This window comes from Carassius auratus, unplaced genomic scaffold (assembly GCF_003368295.1).
Source record: "Carassius auratus strain Wakin unplaced genomic scaffold, ASM336829v1 scaf_tig00216905, whole genome shotgun sequence".
In the NCBI taxonomy this organism is placed as follows: Eukaryota; Metazoa; Chordata; class Actinopteri; order Cypriniformes; family Cyprinidae; genus Carassius; species Carassius auratus.
The window spans coordinates 11,887-27,842 of NW_020528795.1; the positions used below are offsets into that span (position 1 = coordinate 11,887).

Consider the following 15,956-nt stretch of genomic DNA (forward strand, 5'->3'; position numbering starts at 1 on the left):
ACAAACCACCCAGCTCAGTGAGGTAGCCACACTGGTTCTCACTACAAACAAAAGGTCCGGTTTATCAGCTAATGTACATACTGAAACCTGCTGATTTGTGTAGCACAAATCTGCTCTCTCTTAACGCTAATAATCAGGCCCACATGGAATCTATGTAGAAATCCTGTGAAAGATTCCTGCAGATTTCCATAGTTTGTCATTTACAGAATTCTGCACATCCGCTGCCCATTGAACGTTCATTTATTAAATATTTTGGCTAATTTGATTATGCTTTCAGCTACACATTGCACCATGTTTGAATTAATTCTGCTGATTTCTCACCTGAAATGTTTGCAGATTCCGTCTGGGCCTACTTATAAATCAATGCTCAGAGCATCATTGCATTAACAGTGCTCTTTTATCTGTTCAGCAAGTCCTGCAACATTTCCAGAAATGCTACTGTTGCATTCAAAGACACACAAAAAAAGACTCCTCTTCGATTTTGAACATCTCCCCACGGAGGTAAGGTTGTGCACTTGTTTCACACCCATTTGGCAGGGTTTTTACAAGGATTTTGGGAGAATTGTGGGTGGAATTCATGTTTTTTTTTTTATGTTTACTCTTCAACAGAGCCAAGAGAGAGCGATATCTCTTTCACAGTCAGTGAAAGTTTGTTCTCTTATAACCTGTGGTATTTTACATGCAATGCAGAGATGTCCTTCTGCAGTCCACCCAAGTTTGGTTATTCTTGTAGAAAGTCCTTTTTTTTTTAATGAATTTTCCAAATGAACAAGGTGCCTTACATATGCACAGATCACAAGTTTAATAAGAAATAGAAATATGTACCAATTACCCGCTTTAATATTAAGAAAAGAACGCAAGTGGGGGAGAGATCAAAAGAAAAATAGGGATCAAAGAGGAGGAGAAACGGTTTTAGTGTTTTTCTGTTTCTATTGTGTTGCTGTAGAGATATTTCTACATTTTCAGATGGTTTTATTACAGACTAGCTGTACTAAATGATTTTAAAGCAATGATTATTTTCATATTTTTTTCTCTGATTCTTTTTAAAAGATGATTGTTGGTTGCTATGGCACATAATGCCAGTTTGGGAGTGGACTCTGGCTGACAGTATGTGAACTTTTATATTATATTAAGGCAAACATTATTGGCACTAGATTTAATGTAACATTTTGAACTGTGTTTACCCCTTGTCCACTTCACAGGATAAACAATATATTTGATTTGTCAGTAAGATTTCAGTTGCGTGCGGATGTAACATTTTGTAACAAATATTTCCATACGTGTTTAAAATGTGCCTCGTTGTGTTTTGGCTTGACATTTGGCCTATCCTACACGGAATGAAAAATATTTTATTCATACATATGAAATATCACAAGTCGCAGTCTGTCGAGATCAGAAAGGGTGCACCGTTTGTGAAAAATGGTCCAGTATTTTGTCCCCAGACTTGAAGACGGTTCTCGACTGGTTTGCTTGTTGCATTCTGGACAGTTTGGATTATAAGAACACGTGTTAACCACAAGTGCCTTGAAACATCTCAGTCCAGCCCTCCATTTCCATCTGTGCAAAATAATCCGTAAGGAGAGCCAAGCTGGGTGAATGTGCGAGTCCTTGTTGTTGGAGCTCGTTCCATTTCACCTTCAGTAGAGGTCGACGTCCTTCGCTTTTCTGTCCGTATCGATTAGTCTCTCAATTCATTAGCTTAGCATATGATCTGAGAGCCTCAGTGAAACAACTGGCCATTAGGGAATTGTGCCGCCATGGGCCCGAGAGTGATGATGCAGGTGGTGGCTTTCTTTGACAACCTTGCTTGAGTAGCAAGCCTTCTGTGCCATGAGCTGTGAAAGTGCTCGTTTGTCCTCAACCGCACAAACACACCATTTCAGCTCACTTTGTTGTGGTTTATTGGAATATAATGTGGTGCTTTTCCATGTGGAGATGTTTGGCTTGATTTCACAACAGTCCCAAAGTAAAAGGTTGCAGTTAACATGGAACATCGCCATTTTTGGCAGCAGTGGGATTGATTGGCACGCAACGGGTGACTGTGAGGTTTGGACTGATCCAGTCTCAGCCACCCAGGGGAAAAGGGATTTCGATTTAAGCCTTGGAGAAGGTGGTGGCGGAGGTGCCTGGCTGGCTGGGACTGGCTACATGGCCGTGATGGTGTTCCTCATGCCAGCGGTCGACGCAGCGGCGACGTGCGTTCATGAAGAAGTTGCTGACGGTGTTGAGTTCCAGTCCCAGCTGCTGCGAGATGGTCAGCTGCATTTCCTTCGAGGGCCGCTTGTTCTCCTTGAAAATGGCGATGAGTGTGCGGCGCTGCAGGTCGGTGAAGACCAAACGCTGCTTCTTGGGTGCCATATTGCGTTCCTTGTGCTGCTCCTGTTCCTTCCGCTTGCAAGCTGTGGGGATCAGTAGGATGAACAAGAAAGATCAGGGAAAGGGAAGTGGACAAAGAAAACGGAGAAGAACAAAAAAAAATTCATTAGCCTCGTGTTTGCTCTACATACTGAAATGCCCTATTTCAGAGCAAATTCCACAGATGAACGGCTTCGCAGGGAGTCGAAATTGTTCAGACTCTCCTGTTTGGCTGTGGATTAATAGTGATTTAAGACAAATCCATTCTATCTCCCCGGAGGTCAAAAACCATCCCTTTAAAGAGAGCAGACAGAGCAGGCCAGCGGTGAGCACCTCAGCCTGGTCGTTGGAGACACTGCTGTTTGATTCAATATTAATGCAGTTGAGGCTCACAGTAGGAGAGTGAGTGACTGGTATACAAAAGTAGGGGTCTTTGTGTGTGAGAGAAAGAAAGAAAAGAGAGAGGGAAAGAAAAAGAAAGAAAACAAAGACGAATAAAAAGGGAAAGACGCAAGGGGGGGTATTGACTCATCTATTTTAGTGTGTATGTGTCTGTTTTTGGAGGTGGGTTCGTCCGCAGAGACTTCGGTCTGAACGCCCCTCCAGCAGGTCTGTAGTCTGCGACTTCAAACAGAGGCCACTGGAGGGCACGGACCTAAGAGAGGCAGAGTATTTTCGAACTGCCTTAAACTCACACCACCACCTCCCTGTATATGTATATGTTTCTGTCCCGGCAATGCAGAGAGAGAGATTCTGACTGCCTACTTGAGGGCAGTAAACCTTCCAAAGTGTTAGGAAACATGAGTATGCCCAGAAATGTTTTGGTTCGTTTACAGCTCACAAGTACAAATTGTATTATGTGCAAAGGAAATCAAATGCTTTTTTTGCAACATTTTATATTTATTTTTACACTAGATGTTTTATTATTGGTTTGTTTTCCAATGCACTCACAGACCTTTTGCTTCTCTCAGCGTTTTTTTGTGAATAGATCATTTATTTCTTGCCTCCATCGCTTCAATAGTCTGTAAAAGCAGCAGTTCTCTGCGTCTTACTCGGATGTTATCTGTCTGTGTGCGTTTGTGGAGTGACTGGAGCCAAACTGTGGTGCCATGTATCTAATTACACTGAGCTGAGGCCCATTGATCAAGGCACCTCTCGCAGTCAAATCAGTTTACTACAGGCGTCTAACTGCCTGGACCGCATCCATCATATTCAGATTCCATATCAGCCACTCTGCGTTTACACACACACACACACACACACACACACACACACAATCACACACAAACGAACGAGCGCATTGTGTTAAATGTATTATGCACTTGAAGTGTACCGTTTAAATGTTCACGATACTTTAACGTCCCTATAATATTTGTTTTCGCATAACATTACTTCTATCGCATAAAGATGTCTCGGAGCGCGGAGTCTGGAGTCAATGATGAAGCTTGAAAGCCTTTTACATTGTAATGAGTCGTCTGTGTTGCTCGACTGAAATAACTACGCCTGAAAACGCAAACATCAGCGTATCTGACGCAGACCACCTTTCAGCAAGATTTACTTGAGGCTTTTGTTTTGAACGTCATTTGAGGGTTTTTCCCGCGGTTTTCAGCAGCCTACTGCAACAGAACAGATTTTAAATATTTATAGGCTATCAAAAAAACCTAGGCCGTGTTTGGTGTTAAAATCTACCAGCAGGTGTCGCTGGCGCTATTCCCTGGTGTAAACGGTTTACAGGCGTAAGATTTTGTAATCAATATTGATCGATCGGTTGGGAAGGGGGCCCTGATTACTGAACCAGGCTCGGCGTAGAAAAGGAGGAAAATCGATAGCTGCAGACTTTAGAGCTACAGTGAGCAGAGAGCTGCACAGAAGCAGAAATATATTGTACAGAAAGAAATAAACCAATGAGTGACAAAGAGTGAATTGAAATGTTCGGATGGGATTTTTGACGGACTCTCTTATTAGTATGTTTGATAAATTTCACAAATTCTAAATAAAACCAGGCTGACTCTGACTCTGACTCTCTCTCTCCCTCTCTCTCTCTCTCTCTCTCTCTCTCTCTCTCTCTCTCTCAGTAGCCTAAATGATCTGTTCCATACAGAGCTGACAAAATCTTGTTCTGATGTTTATGATTAAAGAACGTTATACAACCTTAATATTCACATTTGTTATTTTAATTAAGCAAAACTAAATCTTGAAGGATTTCATCTGGCATCTCTTCGGTTGCATGCACAGCAGTTGAGCACAACGGTCGTTTCACAAATTGGGTGCATTTTCGTTTTGAAAAGGTTTTTCTGTTCATGGGTCTATCTACATTTCTTTAAGATTTTTAGTTCTGTCATACAAAAAAAATGCCTTAGGGTTTTATTAAATTGCGTTGTGCCTTCTCAAGTTAAACGTCAAAAATATGTTGCGATAGCCTTAAAAAAAATCCAGGGGGGTTGACAATTTACAGTTCTTTTATCCATTATTACTAGTCTTGTACTCAAGATCATGACACTATAAAGGGATCATTTAAATCATAGTTCTTAATATCCATTTTTTAAAAATAATTAGGATAGTAATAAACTGTACAATATCATGATAACAAAGTGGACTTTGTTGAGAATTAATTCGTAAAATAGGGCTAATTAGTTTATGATTTTATATATATATATATATATATATATATATATATATATATATATATATATATATATATATAGGCTATGTGTGTGTGTGTGTAATTTATTTATTTATTTATTTTTGCGTATTATAACAGGCATATTAAATTTAACATTTCCTTTTCATCATAAAAGGGACCCCCTTTAAATGAAATGACTCCATGTAGGCTGTGCAAATATCCAAGATGGTGAAGTAAAAACCCCACTCCGAACTTTTCTACGACTGTTTCTCCAGCAGGGCAGTTTCTGGCTTGCCTTGCTACACACCAGTAATAGCGCGGTAGGCCTGTGGTGTTCAATACCGGTCGATAAATCCGTAAATAAATAGTTTTTTAAATTAATTTCATCTAATTAACTATAGTTCCACGAAAATTGTTCTGGTAATGAGCCATAAACTATGGTAGGCCTGCCTTGTACCAATGGGGTGCTGAGTCGAAAGTTCGAAATGACACCAAATGAATAGCGCTGCGTGCTGTGCAGTGTGGGCAATGACAAATGAGACACACGGCAGATTCTGAATAATGACTAAAAAACACAGCTACACGCGTCCAGAAAACCTCCTTAATGTATGGCCTGTGATAGTATTAATTAGTCTCGATGCGGGACTTTGGCCAACCGCAGGTACGTCTTTATATTAGCTACACCGTAGGCCTATATTTACCGCGAATGGATGCCTGACGCTTATTTATTTTTAATAAATGAAGCTTAATCTATTTGAATATGTTCAAGTGCGTTTTGTAATGAGAGCACTTAGATTTAAGCATTTCTTATCTTTCTCCTATCATTTGATTTTTTGATTCTTTTTTTTTTCTTTTTTGTATGGCCCAGGGGATTATAATGTTTATTATGCTCATCAACTGCAATAAGTGTGTATAAACTGTATACAAATTCAGTATAATAGGTTTATTTGAATAACTGAAAAAGTCAAATAACGAGATAATGTTTGAAATATGTAAACAGGATTAGAAAGTAACACCTTTATGCGTCAGTTTCTTTCTTTTCTTTTCCCTTTTTTCCATTTTCATCTGCTAGAATATTGTGTTAATTGGTAAACTCTTCTTGTAAACAACATTGTGCTTAAGGCTTTCTCTAAATACTCGACTAAATTTAGTGTAATGCAATAAGGAAAGATCAGTATGCTAATGCTAGCAAGGTAAATTGAAATGACAACTCAACCTGTTAAGAAAGTCGGTTAGTTATTGAAGCATTAACACATTATCGCAAATCATTAGACATGAACTTACGACCGGATCTTTGCGTTGACGAAGAGAATATTGAAGAAATAAAAACAAGGAAAATGTAAACAACATAAATGTTATAAATTAGATTACTATATAAATATGTAGTTTAGTGCTATAGTGAAGCATAGTGTGTAGCCTAAGTATTTTCGGTGTGCGTACGGATGATATTTTGGAGGGATCAGGTTTTTTTCTTTCTGTAGTTCAACATAAAACATTAATGACCGTAGACCTGGTGTTGGTCAACATAACGTCCGATACCATTTAAAATGGAAAGCGTTTGATCAGCGTTCTGTTGCTATAAATTTTGCGGTGACTGGAAATTTAAAGGTATAGCATATAAACTTACGTTAAAAGAAGAATAGACTTCTTGTCATTTGTTGCCTTAAATGCCATAATTGTTACACCCTGAGTGCAGTGTATAGTGTCTAATCAGCAAACTATGTTCTACGTTTCAGATGGTTATCAGTCTTATATGTTCAAATCTTAGATAAGAATCTTTGCCCTGATAAATTATTGATATGACAGAATACAGTGTGTGTCTTTGAAGGTACAGTGAAATGTAAGGGGCAGACTACTAGCCATCAAAGGCAGTTATACATGTTTGAAGTATAGGAATACATTGTTTGAAGTATAGAAATACATTTTGCCCTATAGCCCCATGGCAGGTTCATGCCTTTGAGGTTTAAATTTGGGTTCATCATCATGTCTACTTGAACTAATAATAACCATTTAGTCCAGTGGTTCTTCACTTCACAAAGTCTAAATAAACAAATAAATGGTGTCTCCTGTGAAAGCCGGAGGTGTTTGTGCACTCTCTTGGATTTCAAGTGGGAGGACTGAGGGAGTGCAAGGATCGATGACTGGCCGCGCCGCTCCGGCGACCAGTCTGCCGATGATCGATGCATATAGTGCGGATTGAGCTGAAATTGAGAGCGGAGTGGCTACCAGAGGCCTATCCAGCAGTGGCTAAAAAGTCATTGTGTCGTGAAATTGCCCTTGTATGAATATGAATTGCTTTCATCAGCAACTGGGGTGTGTTTTGCATGAGTATGCATGTGCACAGTCTAAATATATTTAACATTAGTGCATTTACAGAGATATAAGTGTGAAAATCTAAATTTGTAATGGATAATCTGTTAAAGGGTCTGGGTTGGGACACACTATAGCTGATATGTGGGGTAAGTGTGATGTGGGTGAGGCTTGTTGTCACTCTAGAACATTACTAATGAGGTTACAGCTTTTTCTGCTTTTTTCCAGTTGCTTGACTAAATAAGCACATGACATTTAAAAGTCTCACACCTCTGAAACAACTCACTGGTAGGCTGCCATTTCTTTAGGACTTATCATAGATTGATTTTATCTTTCTCTCTGATTTGATTTATTGAATGTGCAATGGTTTTATCAGCGTGACTTGGTGCTAATAGTCTCAAAGGTCGATGTTTTGACAGGGGCCGATTCTGCTGAGTTAACCATGAAGGTGTGTGGTGGGTGAGGTAAAGGGCCAAACCTGTAGGTTAACTACTGTACAAGTTAGTACTAAAAACATTTGTTTTAAGAACTAAGCTTTTCTTACTCATCTCATTAATGTTGACAGGATCATAACACAGGACTGTTGAGGTGAGATCAATAATTGAACAGTCTAATAAAGCTGTTGTTTAAGTTAAACATCCTCTCTATAGGCATATCGACACATTGGCATGTGTTTGGTTGTAAAGACTGCTTGACCTGCAATTACAGTGAAGTGAGTTTAAGAGGTCTGAAGGGTTGAGGGACCAGACACCCTCCACAAAGTCTTGAAAGAACACTTAAAACCTCTGAAAATACCACAGGATTGATCAATAGGTTTCGTTTATTCTGTGGACTCAAGCTGTCATTGAACATGCTCAACTACACTGTACAGAAAAAAAAAGATTCCAGTCAAAACCAAAAGTTTTTACATTTCTTATTTTGTACTAGTGATCAGATTTAGAGAAGGTATGTTGTAACATCAAAAACTAATTTTGCATCTCCGAAGAACCATACAGCAAAAATAGTTCTTGTAGGGGCTTTGTAGGAAGGTTGTCCTTTCTGGAATCTGAAGAATCATTATTACGATCTTTATTTGTAAGATTGTAACTTCAGAGAATATTTCAAAATGTTGACAAACTAAAACTCTCAATGCTGTAACACTAAACGATGTTTGACTCTGGGTATCACAGCTGTTACAAGTTGGTCTGATTGACTAATTTGGCATGTTGTGGGCTCAATGTGTGTGTAAATGGTGTAATGGCATACCAATAGAGTCACTACATTGTTAAATGGCCCTTGATGCCTCAAGATGTGTCAGTAACCAGCCAGTCTCTCAGCCTCTGGAGGAAACATGTGGTTTTGAATCTAACCACACTGGGGTGTGTTTCCCAAAAGCATTGTTAGCTAACTATGGTAGTTAGTTCCACTGAAATCTATTGACGCAACTTGTGACTAGACGCTTTAGGGAAACACATCCCTGGTCAGGTTTTTTTTTTTTTTTTTTTTTTTTATTCACTAGGGTTAGGTTTCTTTTTGTTGTTATTGTTTTTGCCAATTAATGCATATGCATGCATCTATGTTAAAAATGCACACACACATGTATATGTATAGCTATATATAATTTAAGAAAGTTATTTTTGGAATTATGTAATTATGTATTTGCATTATGATAGACAGTTGACATGCCTATTACATTGTCAAAGTGTAAATGCTAATGAATTCAATAATTACAATTATTTTGCAGAGAAAGATTTACAGTAGCTCTTTAATATGATGAGACCAAATAAATTACCCTTACAGGAGACGTAAGAAAAATAACATTTGTGCTTATAGCGGAACTAGTTTTCAGGTCATATGCATCAGATAAAGGAATAAAGTGTATTTACTACATGCCCAAGTGCTTTGTGCCGTGATTTAATCGAGTTGGAGGCGTTGTTCTGTAATATTAGCTATGTTAAATTATTACACCCCCCCCAACCACCACCACCACAGGAAAATTTAGTGGTGACGCAATGCAATTTAACCCTTTGATGCTCTCCTCCTAGGCGGCACGGTCTCTTAGCAATTTGATTTAAAGGTCACTCTCTCCTATCGATCCATTTTGGCGGGCGAGCACAGAGATTGATCATGAAAATTTAAGCTCGCGGAGACAGTAGCCTACTGCACGCATTATAGAGCAACAGTGTTAGATCTTATGGTGGCGTGTACATATGTTACGCTGTCCTTAATTATTTTAAAGCACAGGAGTAAGGAGCTGGTTTACTGTGTTGTCTGTCATAATGATATTTACTGTTGCAAATAAGGTTAAAACATAACGTTGTAAAGCAGAATAAACATATGCCATATGTGGACATAAATCTAAATATAGATGCACTGGCACCTTTGTCTCAAGCAAACTTGCCCATATCCACGTTGTTTGCAAAAAATAAATTATTATATTCGTAGGCTATGTATTGTTTTAAGTAGGCTGCAAGTACGCCTAGATTAGAATGAATTTTGAGCAGCGTTTAAGTAAAAACAAAAATCGTCGCCATTCAGTTAATTGAGGCCTACAAAGCGAAGTGGCGTTCTCTTACGTGGTTACCATAGCAACAGTTCGCTGATCGAGCTTTGCCTTTGAAGTCCGTAGTCAGAACTAAAGTAGATTTCGTTTTTTTAGACTGTTACGATTCACACACAAACATCACAGTGTTTAGATTGAAGATTCACCTCTTTAAAATAGTAAAAAAAAAAAAATTGAAAAAAAAGATGATCATCGACGTAACATTGGATATGAATACATTTCAAAGTCGACTCCCTGTAAGTCATTAAATAATGCGCATTAGGGAGACACCCTATTTAAGATTAGAGTAAGGCAGTAGGCTAAAGGTGGAGGGGACGAAAGTGAAGTTTCTCTCATTTGGTTCAACTCAAGCTATTGAAATCGCAAACCGAGCAAAAGAAATCAATACAAATTCACTGCTTTTTATATAGACCCAAACTATGATGCGAGACTAGTCACATGGGGCACACACACTGTGGGTCTAAAGATGCAGGCATGGAATTTGCTTGAGGGGAAAAAGATTCTCTTCGAACATCCTGTAATAATCATATTTAAAACGGCTTACATGCATGAGTTTACCAAACAGGTGACCGCATCTTAATTTTTCACTTCTGGCTCTATCAATTATTAAGGTCAACATCGATCATTTTCTCGGCCTGCCAAACCCCGTCTCCCCTGAAAATGCCTCGATTCGCTAATCCTAAATCAATTGCGGCCATCCTCGTGGGCTGGGAACTGGAGGCGAGCCTGGAAGTCATTTTGATGAGGAGGAAAAGAATGATGTTGAGTGAAAAGCAAACACTCCACTTCAGCGTTAAAGTGTGTATATAGGTTATAACATGTGATACCAATTCTAAATGATTGATTGCGCGCAATTTCATGCGAGAGACTAATTATTATCTGTGTAGTTTACCAGAAATTGTGGTTTAAGAAAACACAGAAGGGCAGGGTGGTGGGTAGAATTCCCATAAGGATGCTATGCAAGCAATTTAGATAACAGGCCTTAAATTACATTAAGTTTAAAATTCTATAATAAAAAATGTACAATCTCGCCGTGGTACATTGCGTATATAAACATATTGTTCTATTGTGTTGCTTTTGTTCTCTCGCGCTCATGACTACAGGGGAGACTCCATACTGTAAAATCTGCATCCTTTCTGCTAAACGAAACAGTAGGTAAGACCAGAGTCCAATGGGAGAGAGTGCTGAGCCGGTATAACTGATAGATGTACTGGCTATCTTTATTGATCTCTTTATTGATTGGGCCAAATACATTGAGATGGAGTGTTGAATACAGCACAGATGCTGCGCGGCGAATTGTTTTTCATCGCTAATACAACATTGCGCATTGCGCAGCATTTGAGGATTGCAATTTCTATGTCGTATATACGCGTGACTTGCTGATTTGCAATATATTAATTTGTATATATTATAAAATATTATTTGTGTTTGTTTTTAACTAGCTTTATGTCCCAAAAAGGACGCTTCAGCAGCCCAGAAGAACACTACCAAATGATCCCACAGACACAGGCATTTTCACATTAGCCAAGCAGTGCCACTGCATTGATTTTTGTGACTGTGATGAATTTGGAATAGTAATTTGAATTTATTGATTGATGTAGTGAACGAGTATTCCCAGACTCTCTATGAAACACAACCCCCCAACTTCTACATGTGCGCAGTGCATAATGGCTCGTTTAAATGCACTTGCTTTTGTTATTTGCATACCATAGTAATTCCTCATTGAAAATGTATTTTTTACAAAAGGTATTATTTTATTTAAAGAAGTCCGGGGTTTGTCACATTACAATTTTAACACTAGTGAATAAACCTAAACAACAGCACTTCTTCTGAAAGATACAAAGTAAAAAAAAAGTACGCATATATATATATATAGATAGATAGATAGATAGATAGATAGATAGATAGATAGATAGATAGGTAGATAGATAGATAGATAGATATAAACATTATTTAAAGGGTCACAGTTTAAAGTCCTTGTGTTATGATAGCATCATGAATCGTTGTTATTATGGACGCATTGTGAAGTGTAAAATCTAAGTTGCCCGAAACACATTGTAATTTAGTTATTGAGTTATTGTAAATCTAAGTTACTACCTGTAGCAGTATATAGTTTGTCTTCTGTTTAGGGTAACTTCATTTTAATAGGGTGTGGAAGGGAAAAAAAATCTCGATGCCCAATTAGCTTTAACAGCAACGGCACTTAAGAGGACAACTGAATAGCGTTTAAATCTTTATTTACCAGAACAACTTTAAATGCGCAAAGGAACAATTTACATTCCATTAAGTGCTTTTCAACGGGGCATTGACTGGAACTAAAATATGCCACTATATCCTGGTTAATTGAACCCACAACTGAAATACGACGTGAGGTGATAGGTTTGGACGGGTCAGCGGCCTCTCTGCCAAGATAATGTCCAGTACACACACCTTTTTATTCAGTGAATACAAGGTTAAGATTGCACAGTTGTCTGTGTTGTAGTTTGAAGGAAGATGAACATAAATTAAGTAGCTATATAGGAGACAGGTTGGTGCTAAATTAATTTTGACTTTTAAAGTCAAATCATTTAGAAAAAAAATGGAAAAAAAAATATCAGCCATATTCAACTAACCTTAACACCTAGGCCACAGATGGTGTTTTATTTATTTATTTATTTTACACGGACTAACTTATTTATCCTGCCCTCAGTCTTAAACACATTCTAATAGTTTGACAGTGGCTATAATTATTTACCTATATTTCCTCAGCAAATGTAGTCAGCTGAATAATTTTAAATGTCCCAAAAGTAATTGTCATTTAAGGTTACACGGCTTGTTTGTCTGCTTTCTAAACGTTTTAAACATAATCGTCTGTAATTTGATTGACTTTCTGAATAGGCACAGACGCCTTTAGGTGAACTGTGAGAAGTCAAGCACAACTATTATGAACAAAGAGTATTCGTGGGTCCATGCACAGTGTATTGATTACCTTATTGAATATTATGGAAGGAGATAAGAGTAAAACATACAGATTTCGAGTAATTGTTTTGATTTCCACTTTTGCACGAGGAGACTTCAGTGACCCTCACTCACCTGCAAGCCTAAGGGCCGACATGCGCTGGAACTCGGGTTCCTGCAGCCACTTCCACATCCGTCTGAACGTCTCCCGACCTGACTTGAGTTTACTCCAGGGTTTGGGATTCCGCAGCAGGTCCGAGAGAGTTCCTTGAGAGCGACACAAGATCCTCTGGGCAAAGATGGCCTGTGGGATGCTGTACCTCTTTAACTCTGCCGTTATCCTCTGCGCCACCTCTTTAGTGTTGATCTCCTCCACCTGCCCTGACCCACCACCCTGTCCGCCGCCTCCTGCTGCCTGCCTGTCCCGCTCCGACAACACCGACCCGTTCGCCTGAGAGTGTGAGTGACTGTGGTGGTGGTGGTGGTGGTTGATGCCGTTGAGAGAAGACATGATGCTCGCCCCGTGGCCCCCTAAACCCCGCGCCAGGTGCTCCTCGCCGCGGCCGAGCATCGCAGCGTGAGTCTCGAAGCCTCCCGTAGAAATCATCTTGTCGTTTCCCAGGTGAGCAGTCGGACCGTACGCGCTCAGAGTCTGTTGAGAGTTGTGCAAAGACCCAAGGCCATTAGAAAGAGGCGATAAAGGTGGTCCCATCCCGGACAAGTCTTTGGAGTAGTGGCCGTATAGGTTGCTCATAGACGCGAGGCCCCGGTCATCCCGCATCAGCGTGAAGCTGCCGCTCACGTTCCCGGCGGAGAGACGCTGGTGCGCGGGATGGTGATGAGCGTGAGGGTGCGGGTGGTGGTGAAATTTCTCTGAGACGTTGGATATGGGAGGCAGGTGGTGCTGCAGCGGCGTCAGGGTGGTGTAAGTGCTGCTCAGGCTCATGCTCGAATCGCACGACATGGTCATCGCTGGATGGAGAGCACCGGACAGCGAATGATCCGTGCGATACTCCCCAGCCCCGTCCAGTATCGAGGCCATGCTGGACACCATCGCTGACCTCCCATGCGATGACACCAAGTTCCTATGTGTCGCTGACTGTCGCGCGTGAGGAGAGTTCATCAAGTCCCCCGTTTGATGGGAGTGTGACACGCCGTGCAGATTCCCAATGCTTTCCATCGTAAGTTCCATTGTTGAAAGACACTGTTTTCTTTTTTTCTCTCTCTCTCTTCCCTTTCTCTCTCACACTCTCCTTTCCAATAAATTTTAAACGATCTCAAAGCCGCGCGCCATTGATCCCCGAGATCTTCAGTGTTAGTCAATCCAGCATTTCACCACGCACGAACATGTATGCCTGGTGTCTAAACGCTTGTATCTATCGCCGAGGCGCGCGTCTCACTAAAGACAGCCGAAGCTGACCGAGTGAGAGTGTCTGCCTCGTGACCGCGCAATATATTTAAGATGTGGTGCGCCTGTGTGCACGGGTGCGCGCACCGCACAAAATAAAGGTTTCCATTTAGGTTCAGCAAAAATCTTCTTTTTTAAGTCAGAAAAAAATGGTTATGTGGGGATCTTGCGGTTCTATTGTAGCTCAAAAAATCCTTAATGTTTCATTATACAAGTTCATGAGTCTATTGGTTCTGGTTTGTTTAAAGCGCCGGTAGACGTTTTCTAAAGAACTAAAGGATAAAAATATCCTCGTGGAACTTCATCAAGGTGTAAAAGCCTTTTTAAAGGGTTTAGGCTACATTTACTCTGCTTCAGATTATAGGGCTGACGTCACCAGTAGCCCATTGTCTGTCGTACAGAAGAGAGACAGACACCTAATGTGGGTGATTCACTTATCCTCTCACAATTCGTCCCTCTGCTGTCGTTAAATTAGAGATGTTTTTTACTTATATGGCGTGACATCTGCACACTTTGACACTAGCAGTGTTGTTTTGAATTATTGGGGATTCCTTAATGGACATGATTCATCGGTTTCTCCTGATAAAGTTGCTTAACTTGGCGCCAGAGCGCAACATCTTAATGGTTAAATATTAATGGATTTCCCAAACACAAAGCAGATAAGATAGTCAAATTCCTTTTGAACGGCATGAGATCACATGATTAATCATATAATCATATCATATGTGTTAAACGTTTGAAAGTAGAACGAAATCTCATTATCAACCAAATGGGCTATTTGCAGTTTTGTAAGGATATATGTTGGGGCAGAAACCCATGTGATGTAATTATTGGCAAGTTGACTAGCCGGGAAATAAATGAGTAAAATAAACAAACGTATTAAAACAGAGAAAAAAAGTGAGACATAAAAAGGGGGGAAAGTCAAGCTTCATATTCAAGTTTAAGGCTGCATACAATTTCTTTAGACACATTTCAGCGAGATATTTCTGTTTGGTATTTCCATAATGCTGCATGGATAAGGATAACATGCAAATGTATTACATTGATTTCTTTACTTAGTTGTTACATTTGCATACAGGCCTGGCTTTGTGATTCACTAGTCTTCAGTTTTCAGCTATAGGAGGCCTTGTTCCACTTACAGCCTATATATTTAAAATGTTATAAGATAATAGTTATATATATTTAAAATATGATCATTAACACTGGTAAAATTAATTAGATGAAATGAATACGACAATGCTTAGCTGTTACTGTTTTTTCCCCAGATGATCACTTCCGGTTCACGCCTATTATTAATGCACTCAGTCATCGATCAATACATTGATCATTTAGAATGGGGTGGGCAATAAATGTAACATATTTGTTTTCTCTAAGAATGGACTCGCGAAGGGGGAATCCTCATTGTCAGTGTCTATCATAGGCCCACTCATTTATTTGACTATTTATTTCCGTCAATAAATACAACGGAAGAAAAACATCGATATATTTATAGGTTAGTCAGAAAAAGACCACTTTCTTTTCTGTCGAATTTTTCTCTTAATCGCTGGATGAGGAACAGCAAAACATTTATCACTGTGTGTGTGTGTAAAAGACCCAAAGCAACAATACAACTAGCCTATTAGCTTAACTTTTAAACCTCACTGCAAATATCCGGATAGGAAATTATAATTTTATTATAATGGTGAATAGGACCGTGACATTAGAAAAACCAGCCTTGTCCTTTGGGATTGCTGATTCTTATTGCAATCAGTGTTATTGAAAATAAATTAGGCCGCTCAAAA

General features: G+C 39.5%; 1 protein-coding gene across 1 annotated transcript; it reads right to left on the reverse strand.

Annotated features, from left to right (window-relative positions):
* Positions 1-740: 740 nt before the first annotated feature.
* Positions 741-14,274, reverse strand: LOC113099331 (hepatocyte nuclear factor 6-like). The gene is made up of 2 exons (XM_026264347.1): positions 12,903-14,274; positions 741-2,399 (listed from the first exon to the last, which is right to left on the reverse strand). The coding sequence occupies exons 1-2, from the start codon at positions 13,957-13,959 to the stop codon at positions 2,095-2,097; spliced, it is 1,362 nt and encodes a 453-aa protein (XP_026120132.1). The 5' UTR covers positions 13,960-14,274; the 3' UTR covers positions 741-2,094.
* Between the last annotated feature and the right edge of the window lie 1,682 nt (positions 14,275-15,956).

Excerpts from the sequence above, each read along its gene's own strand:
- LOC113099331 (XM_026264347.1), bottom strand. The coding sequence starts at position 13,959 with ATGGAACTTACGATGGAAAGCATTGGGAATCTGCACGGCGTGTCACAC. Across the intron at positions 2,400-12,902 it reads GTCGGCCCTTAGGCTTGCAG|CTTGCAAGCGGAAGGAACAG; the intron begins GTGAGTGAGGGT and ends TGATCCCCACAG.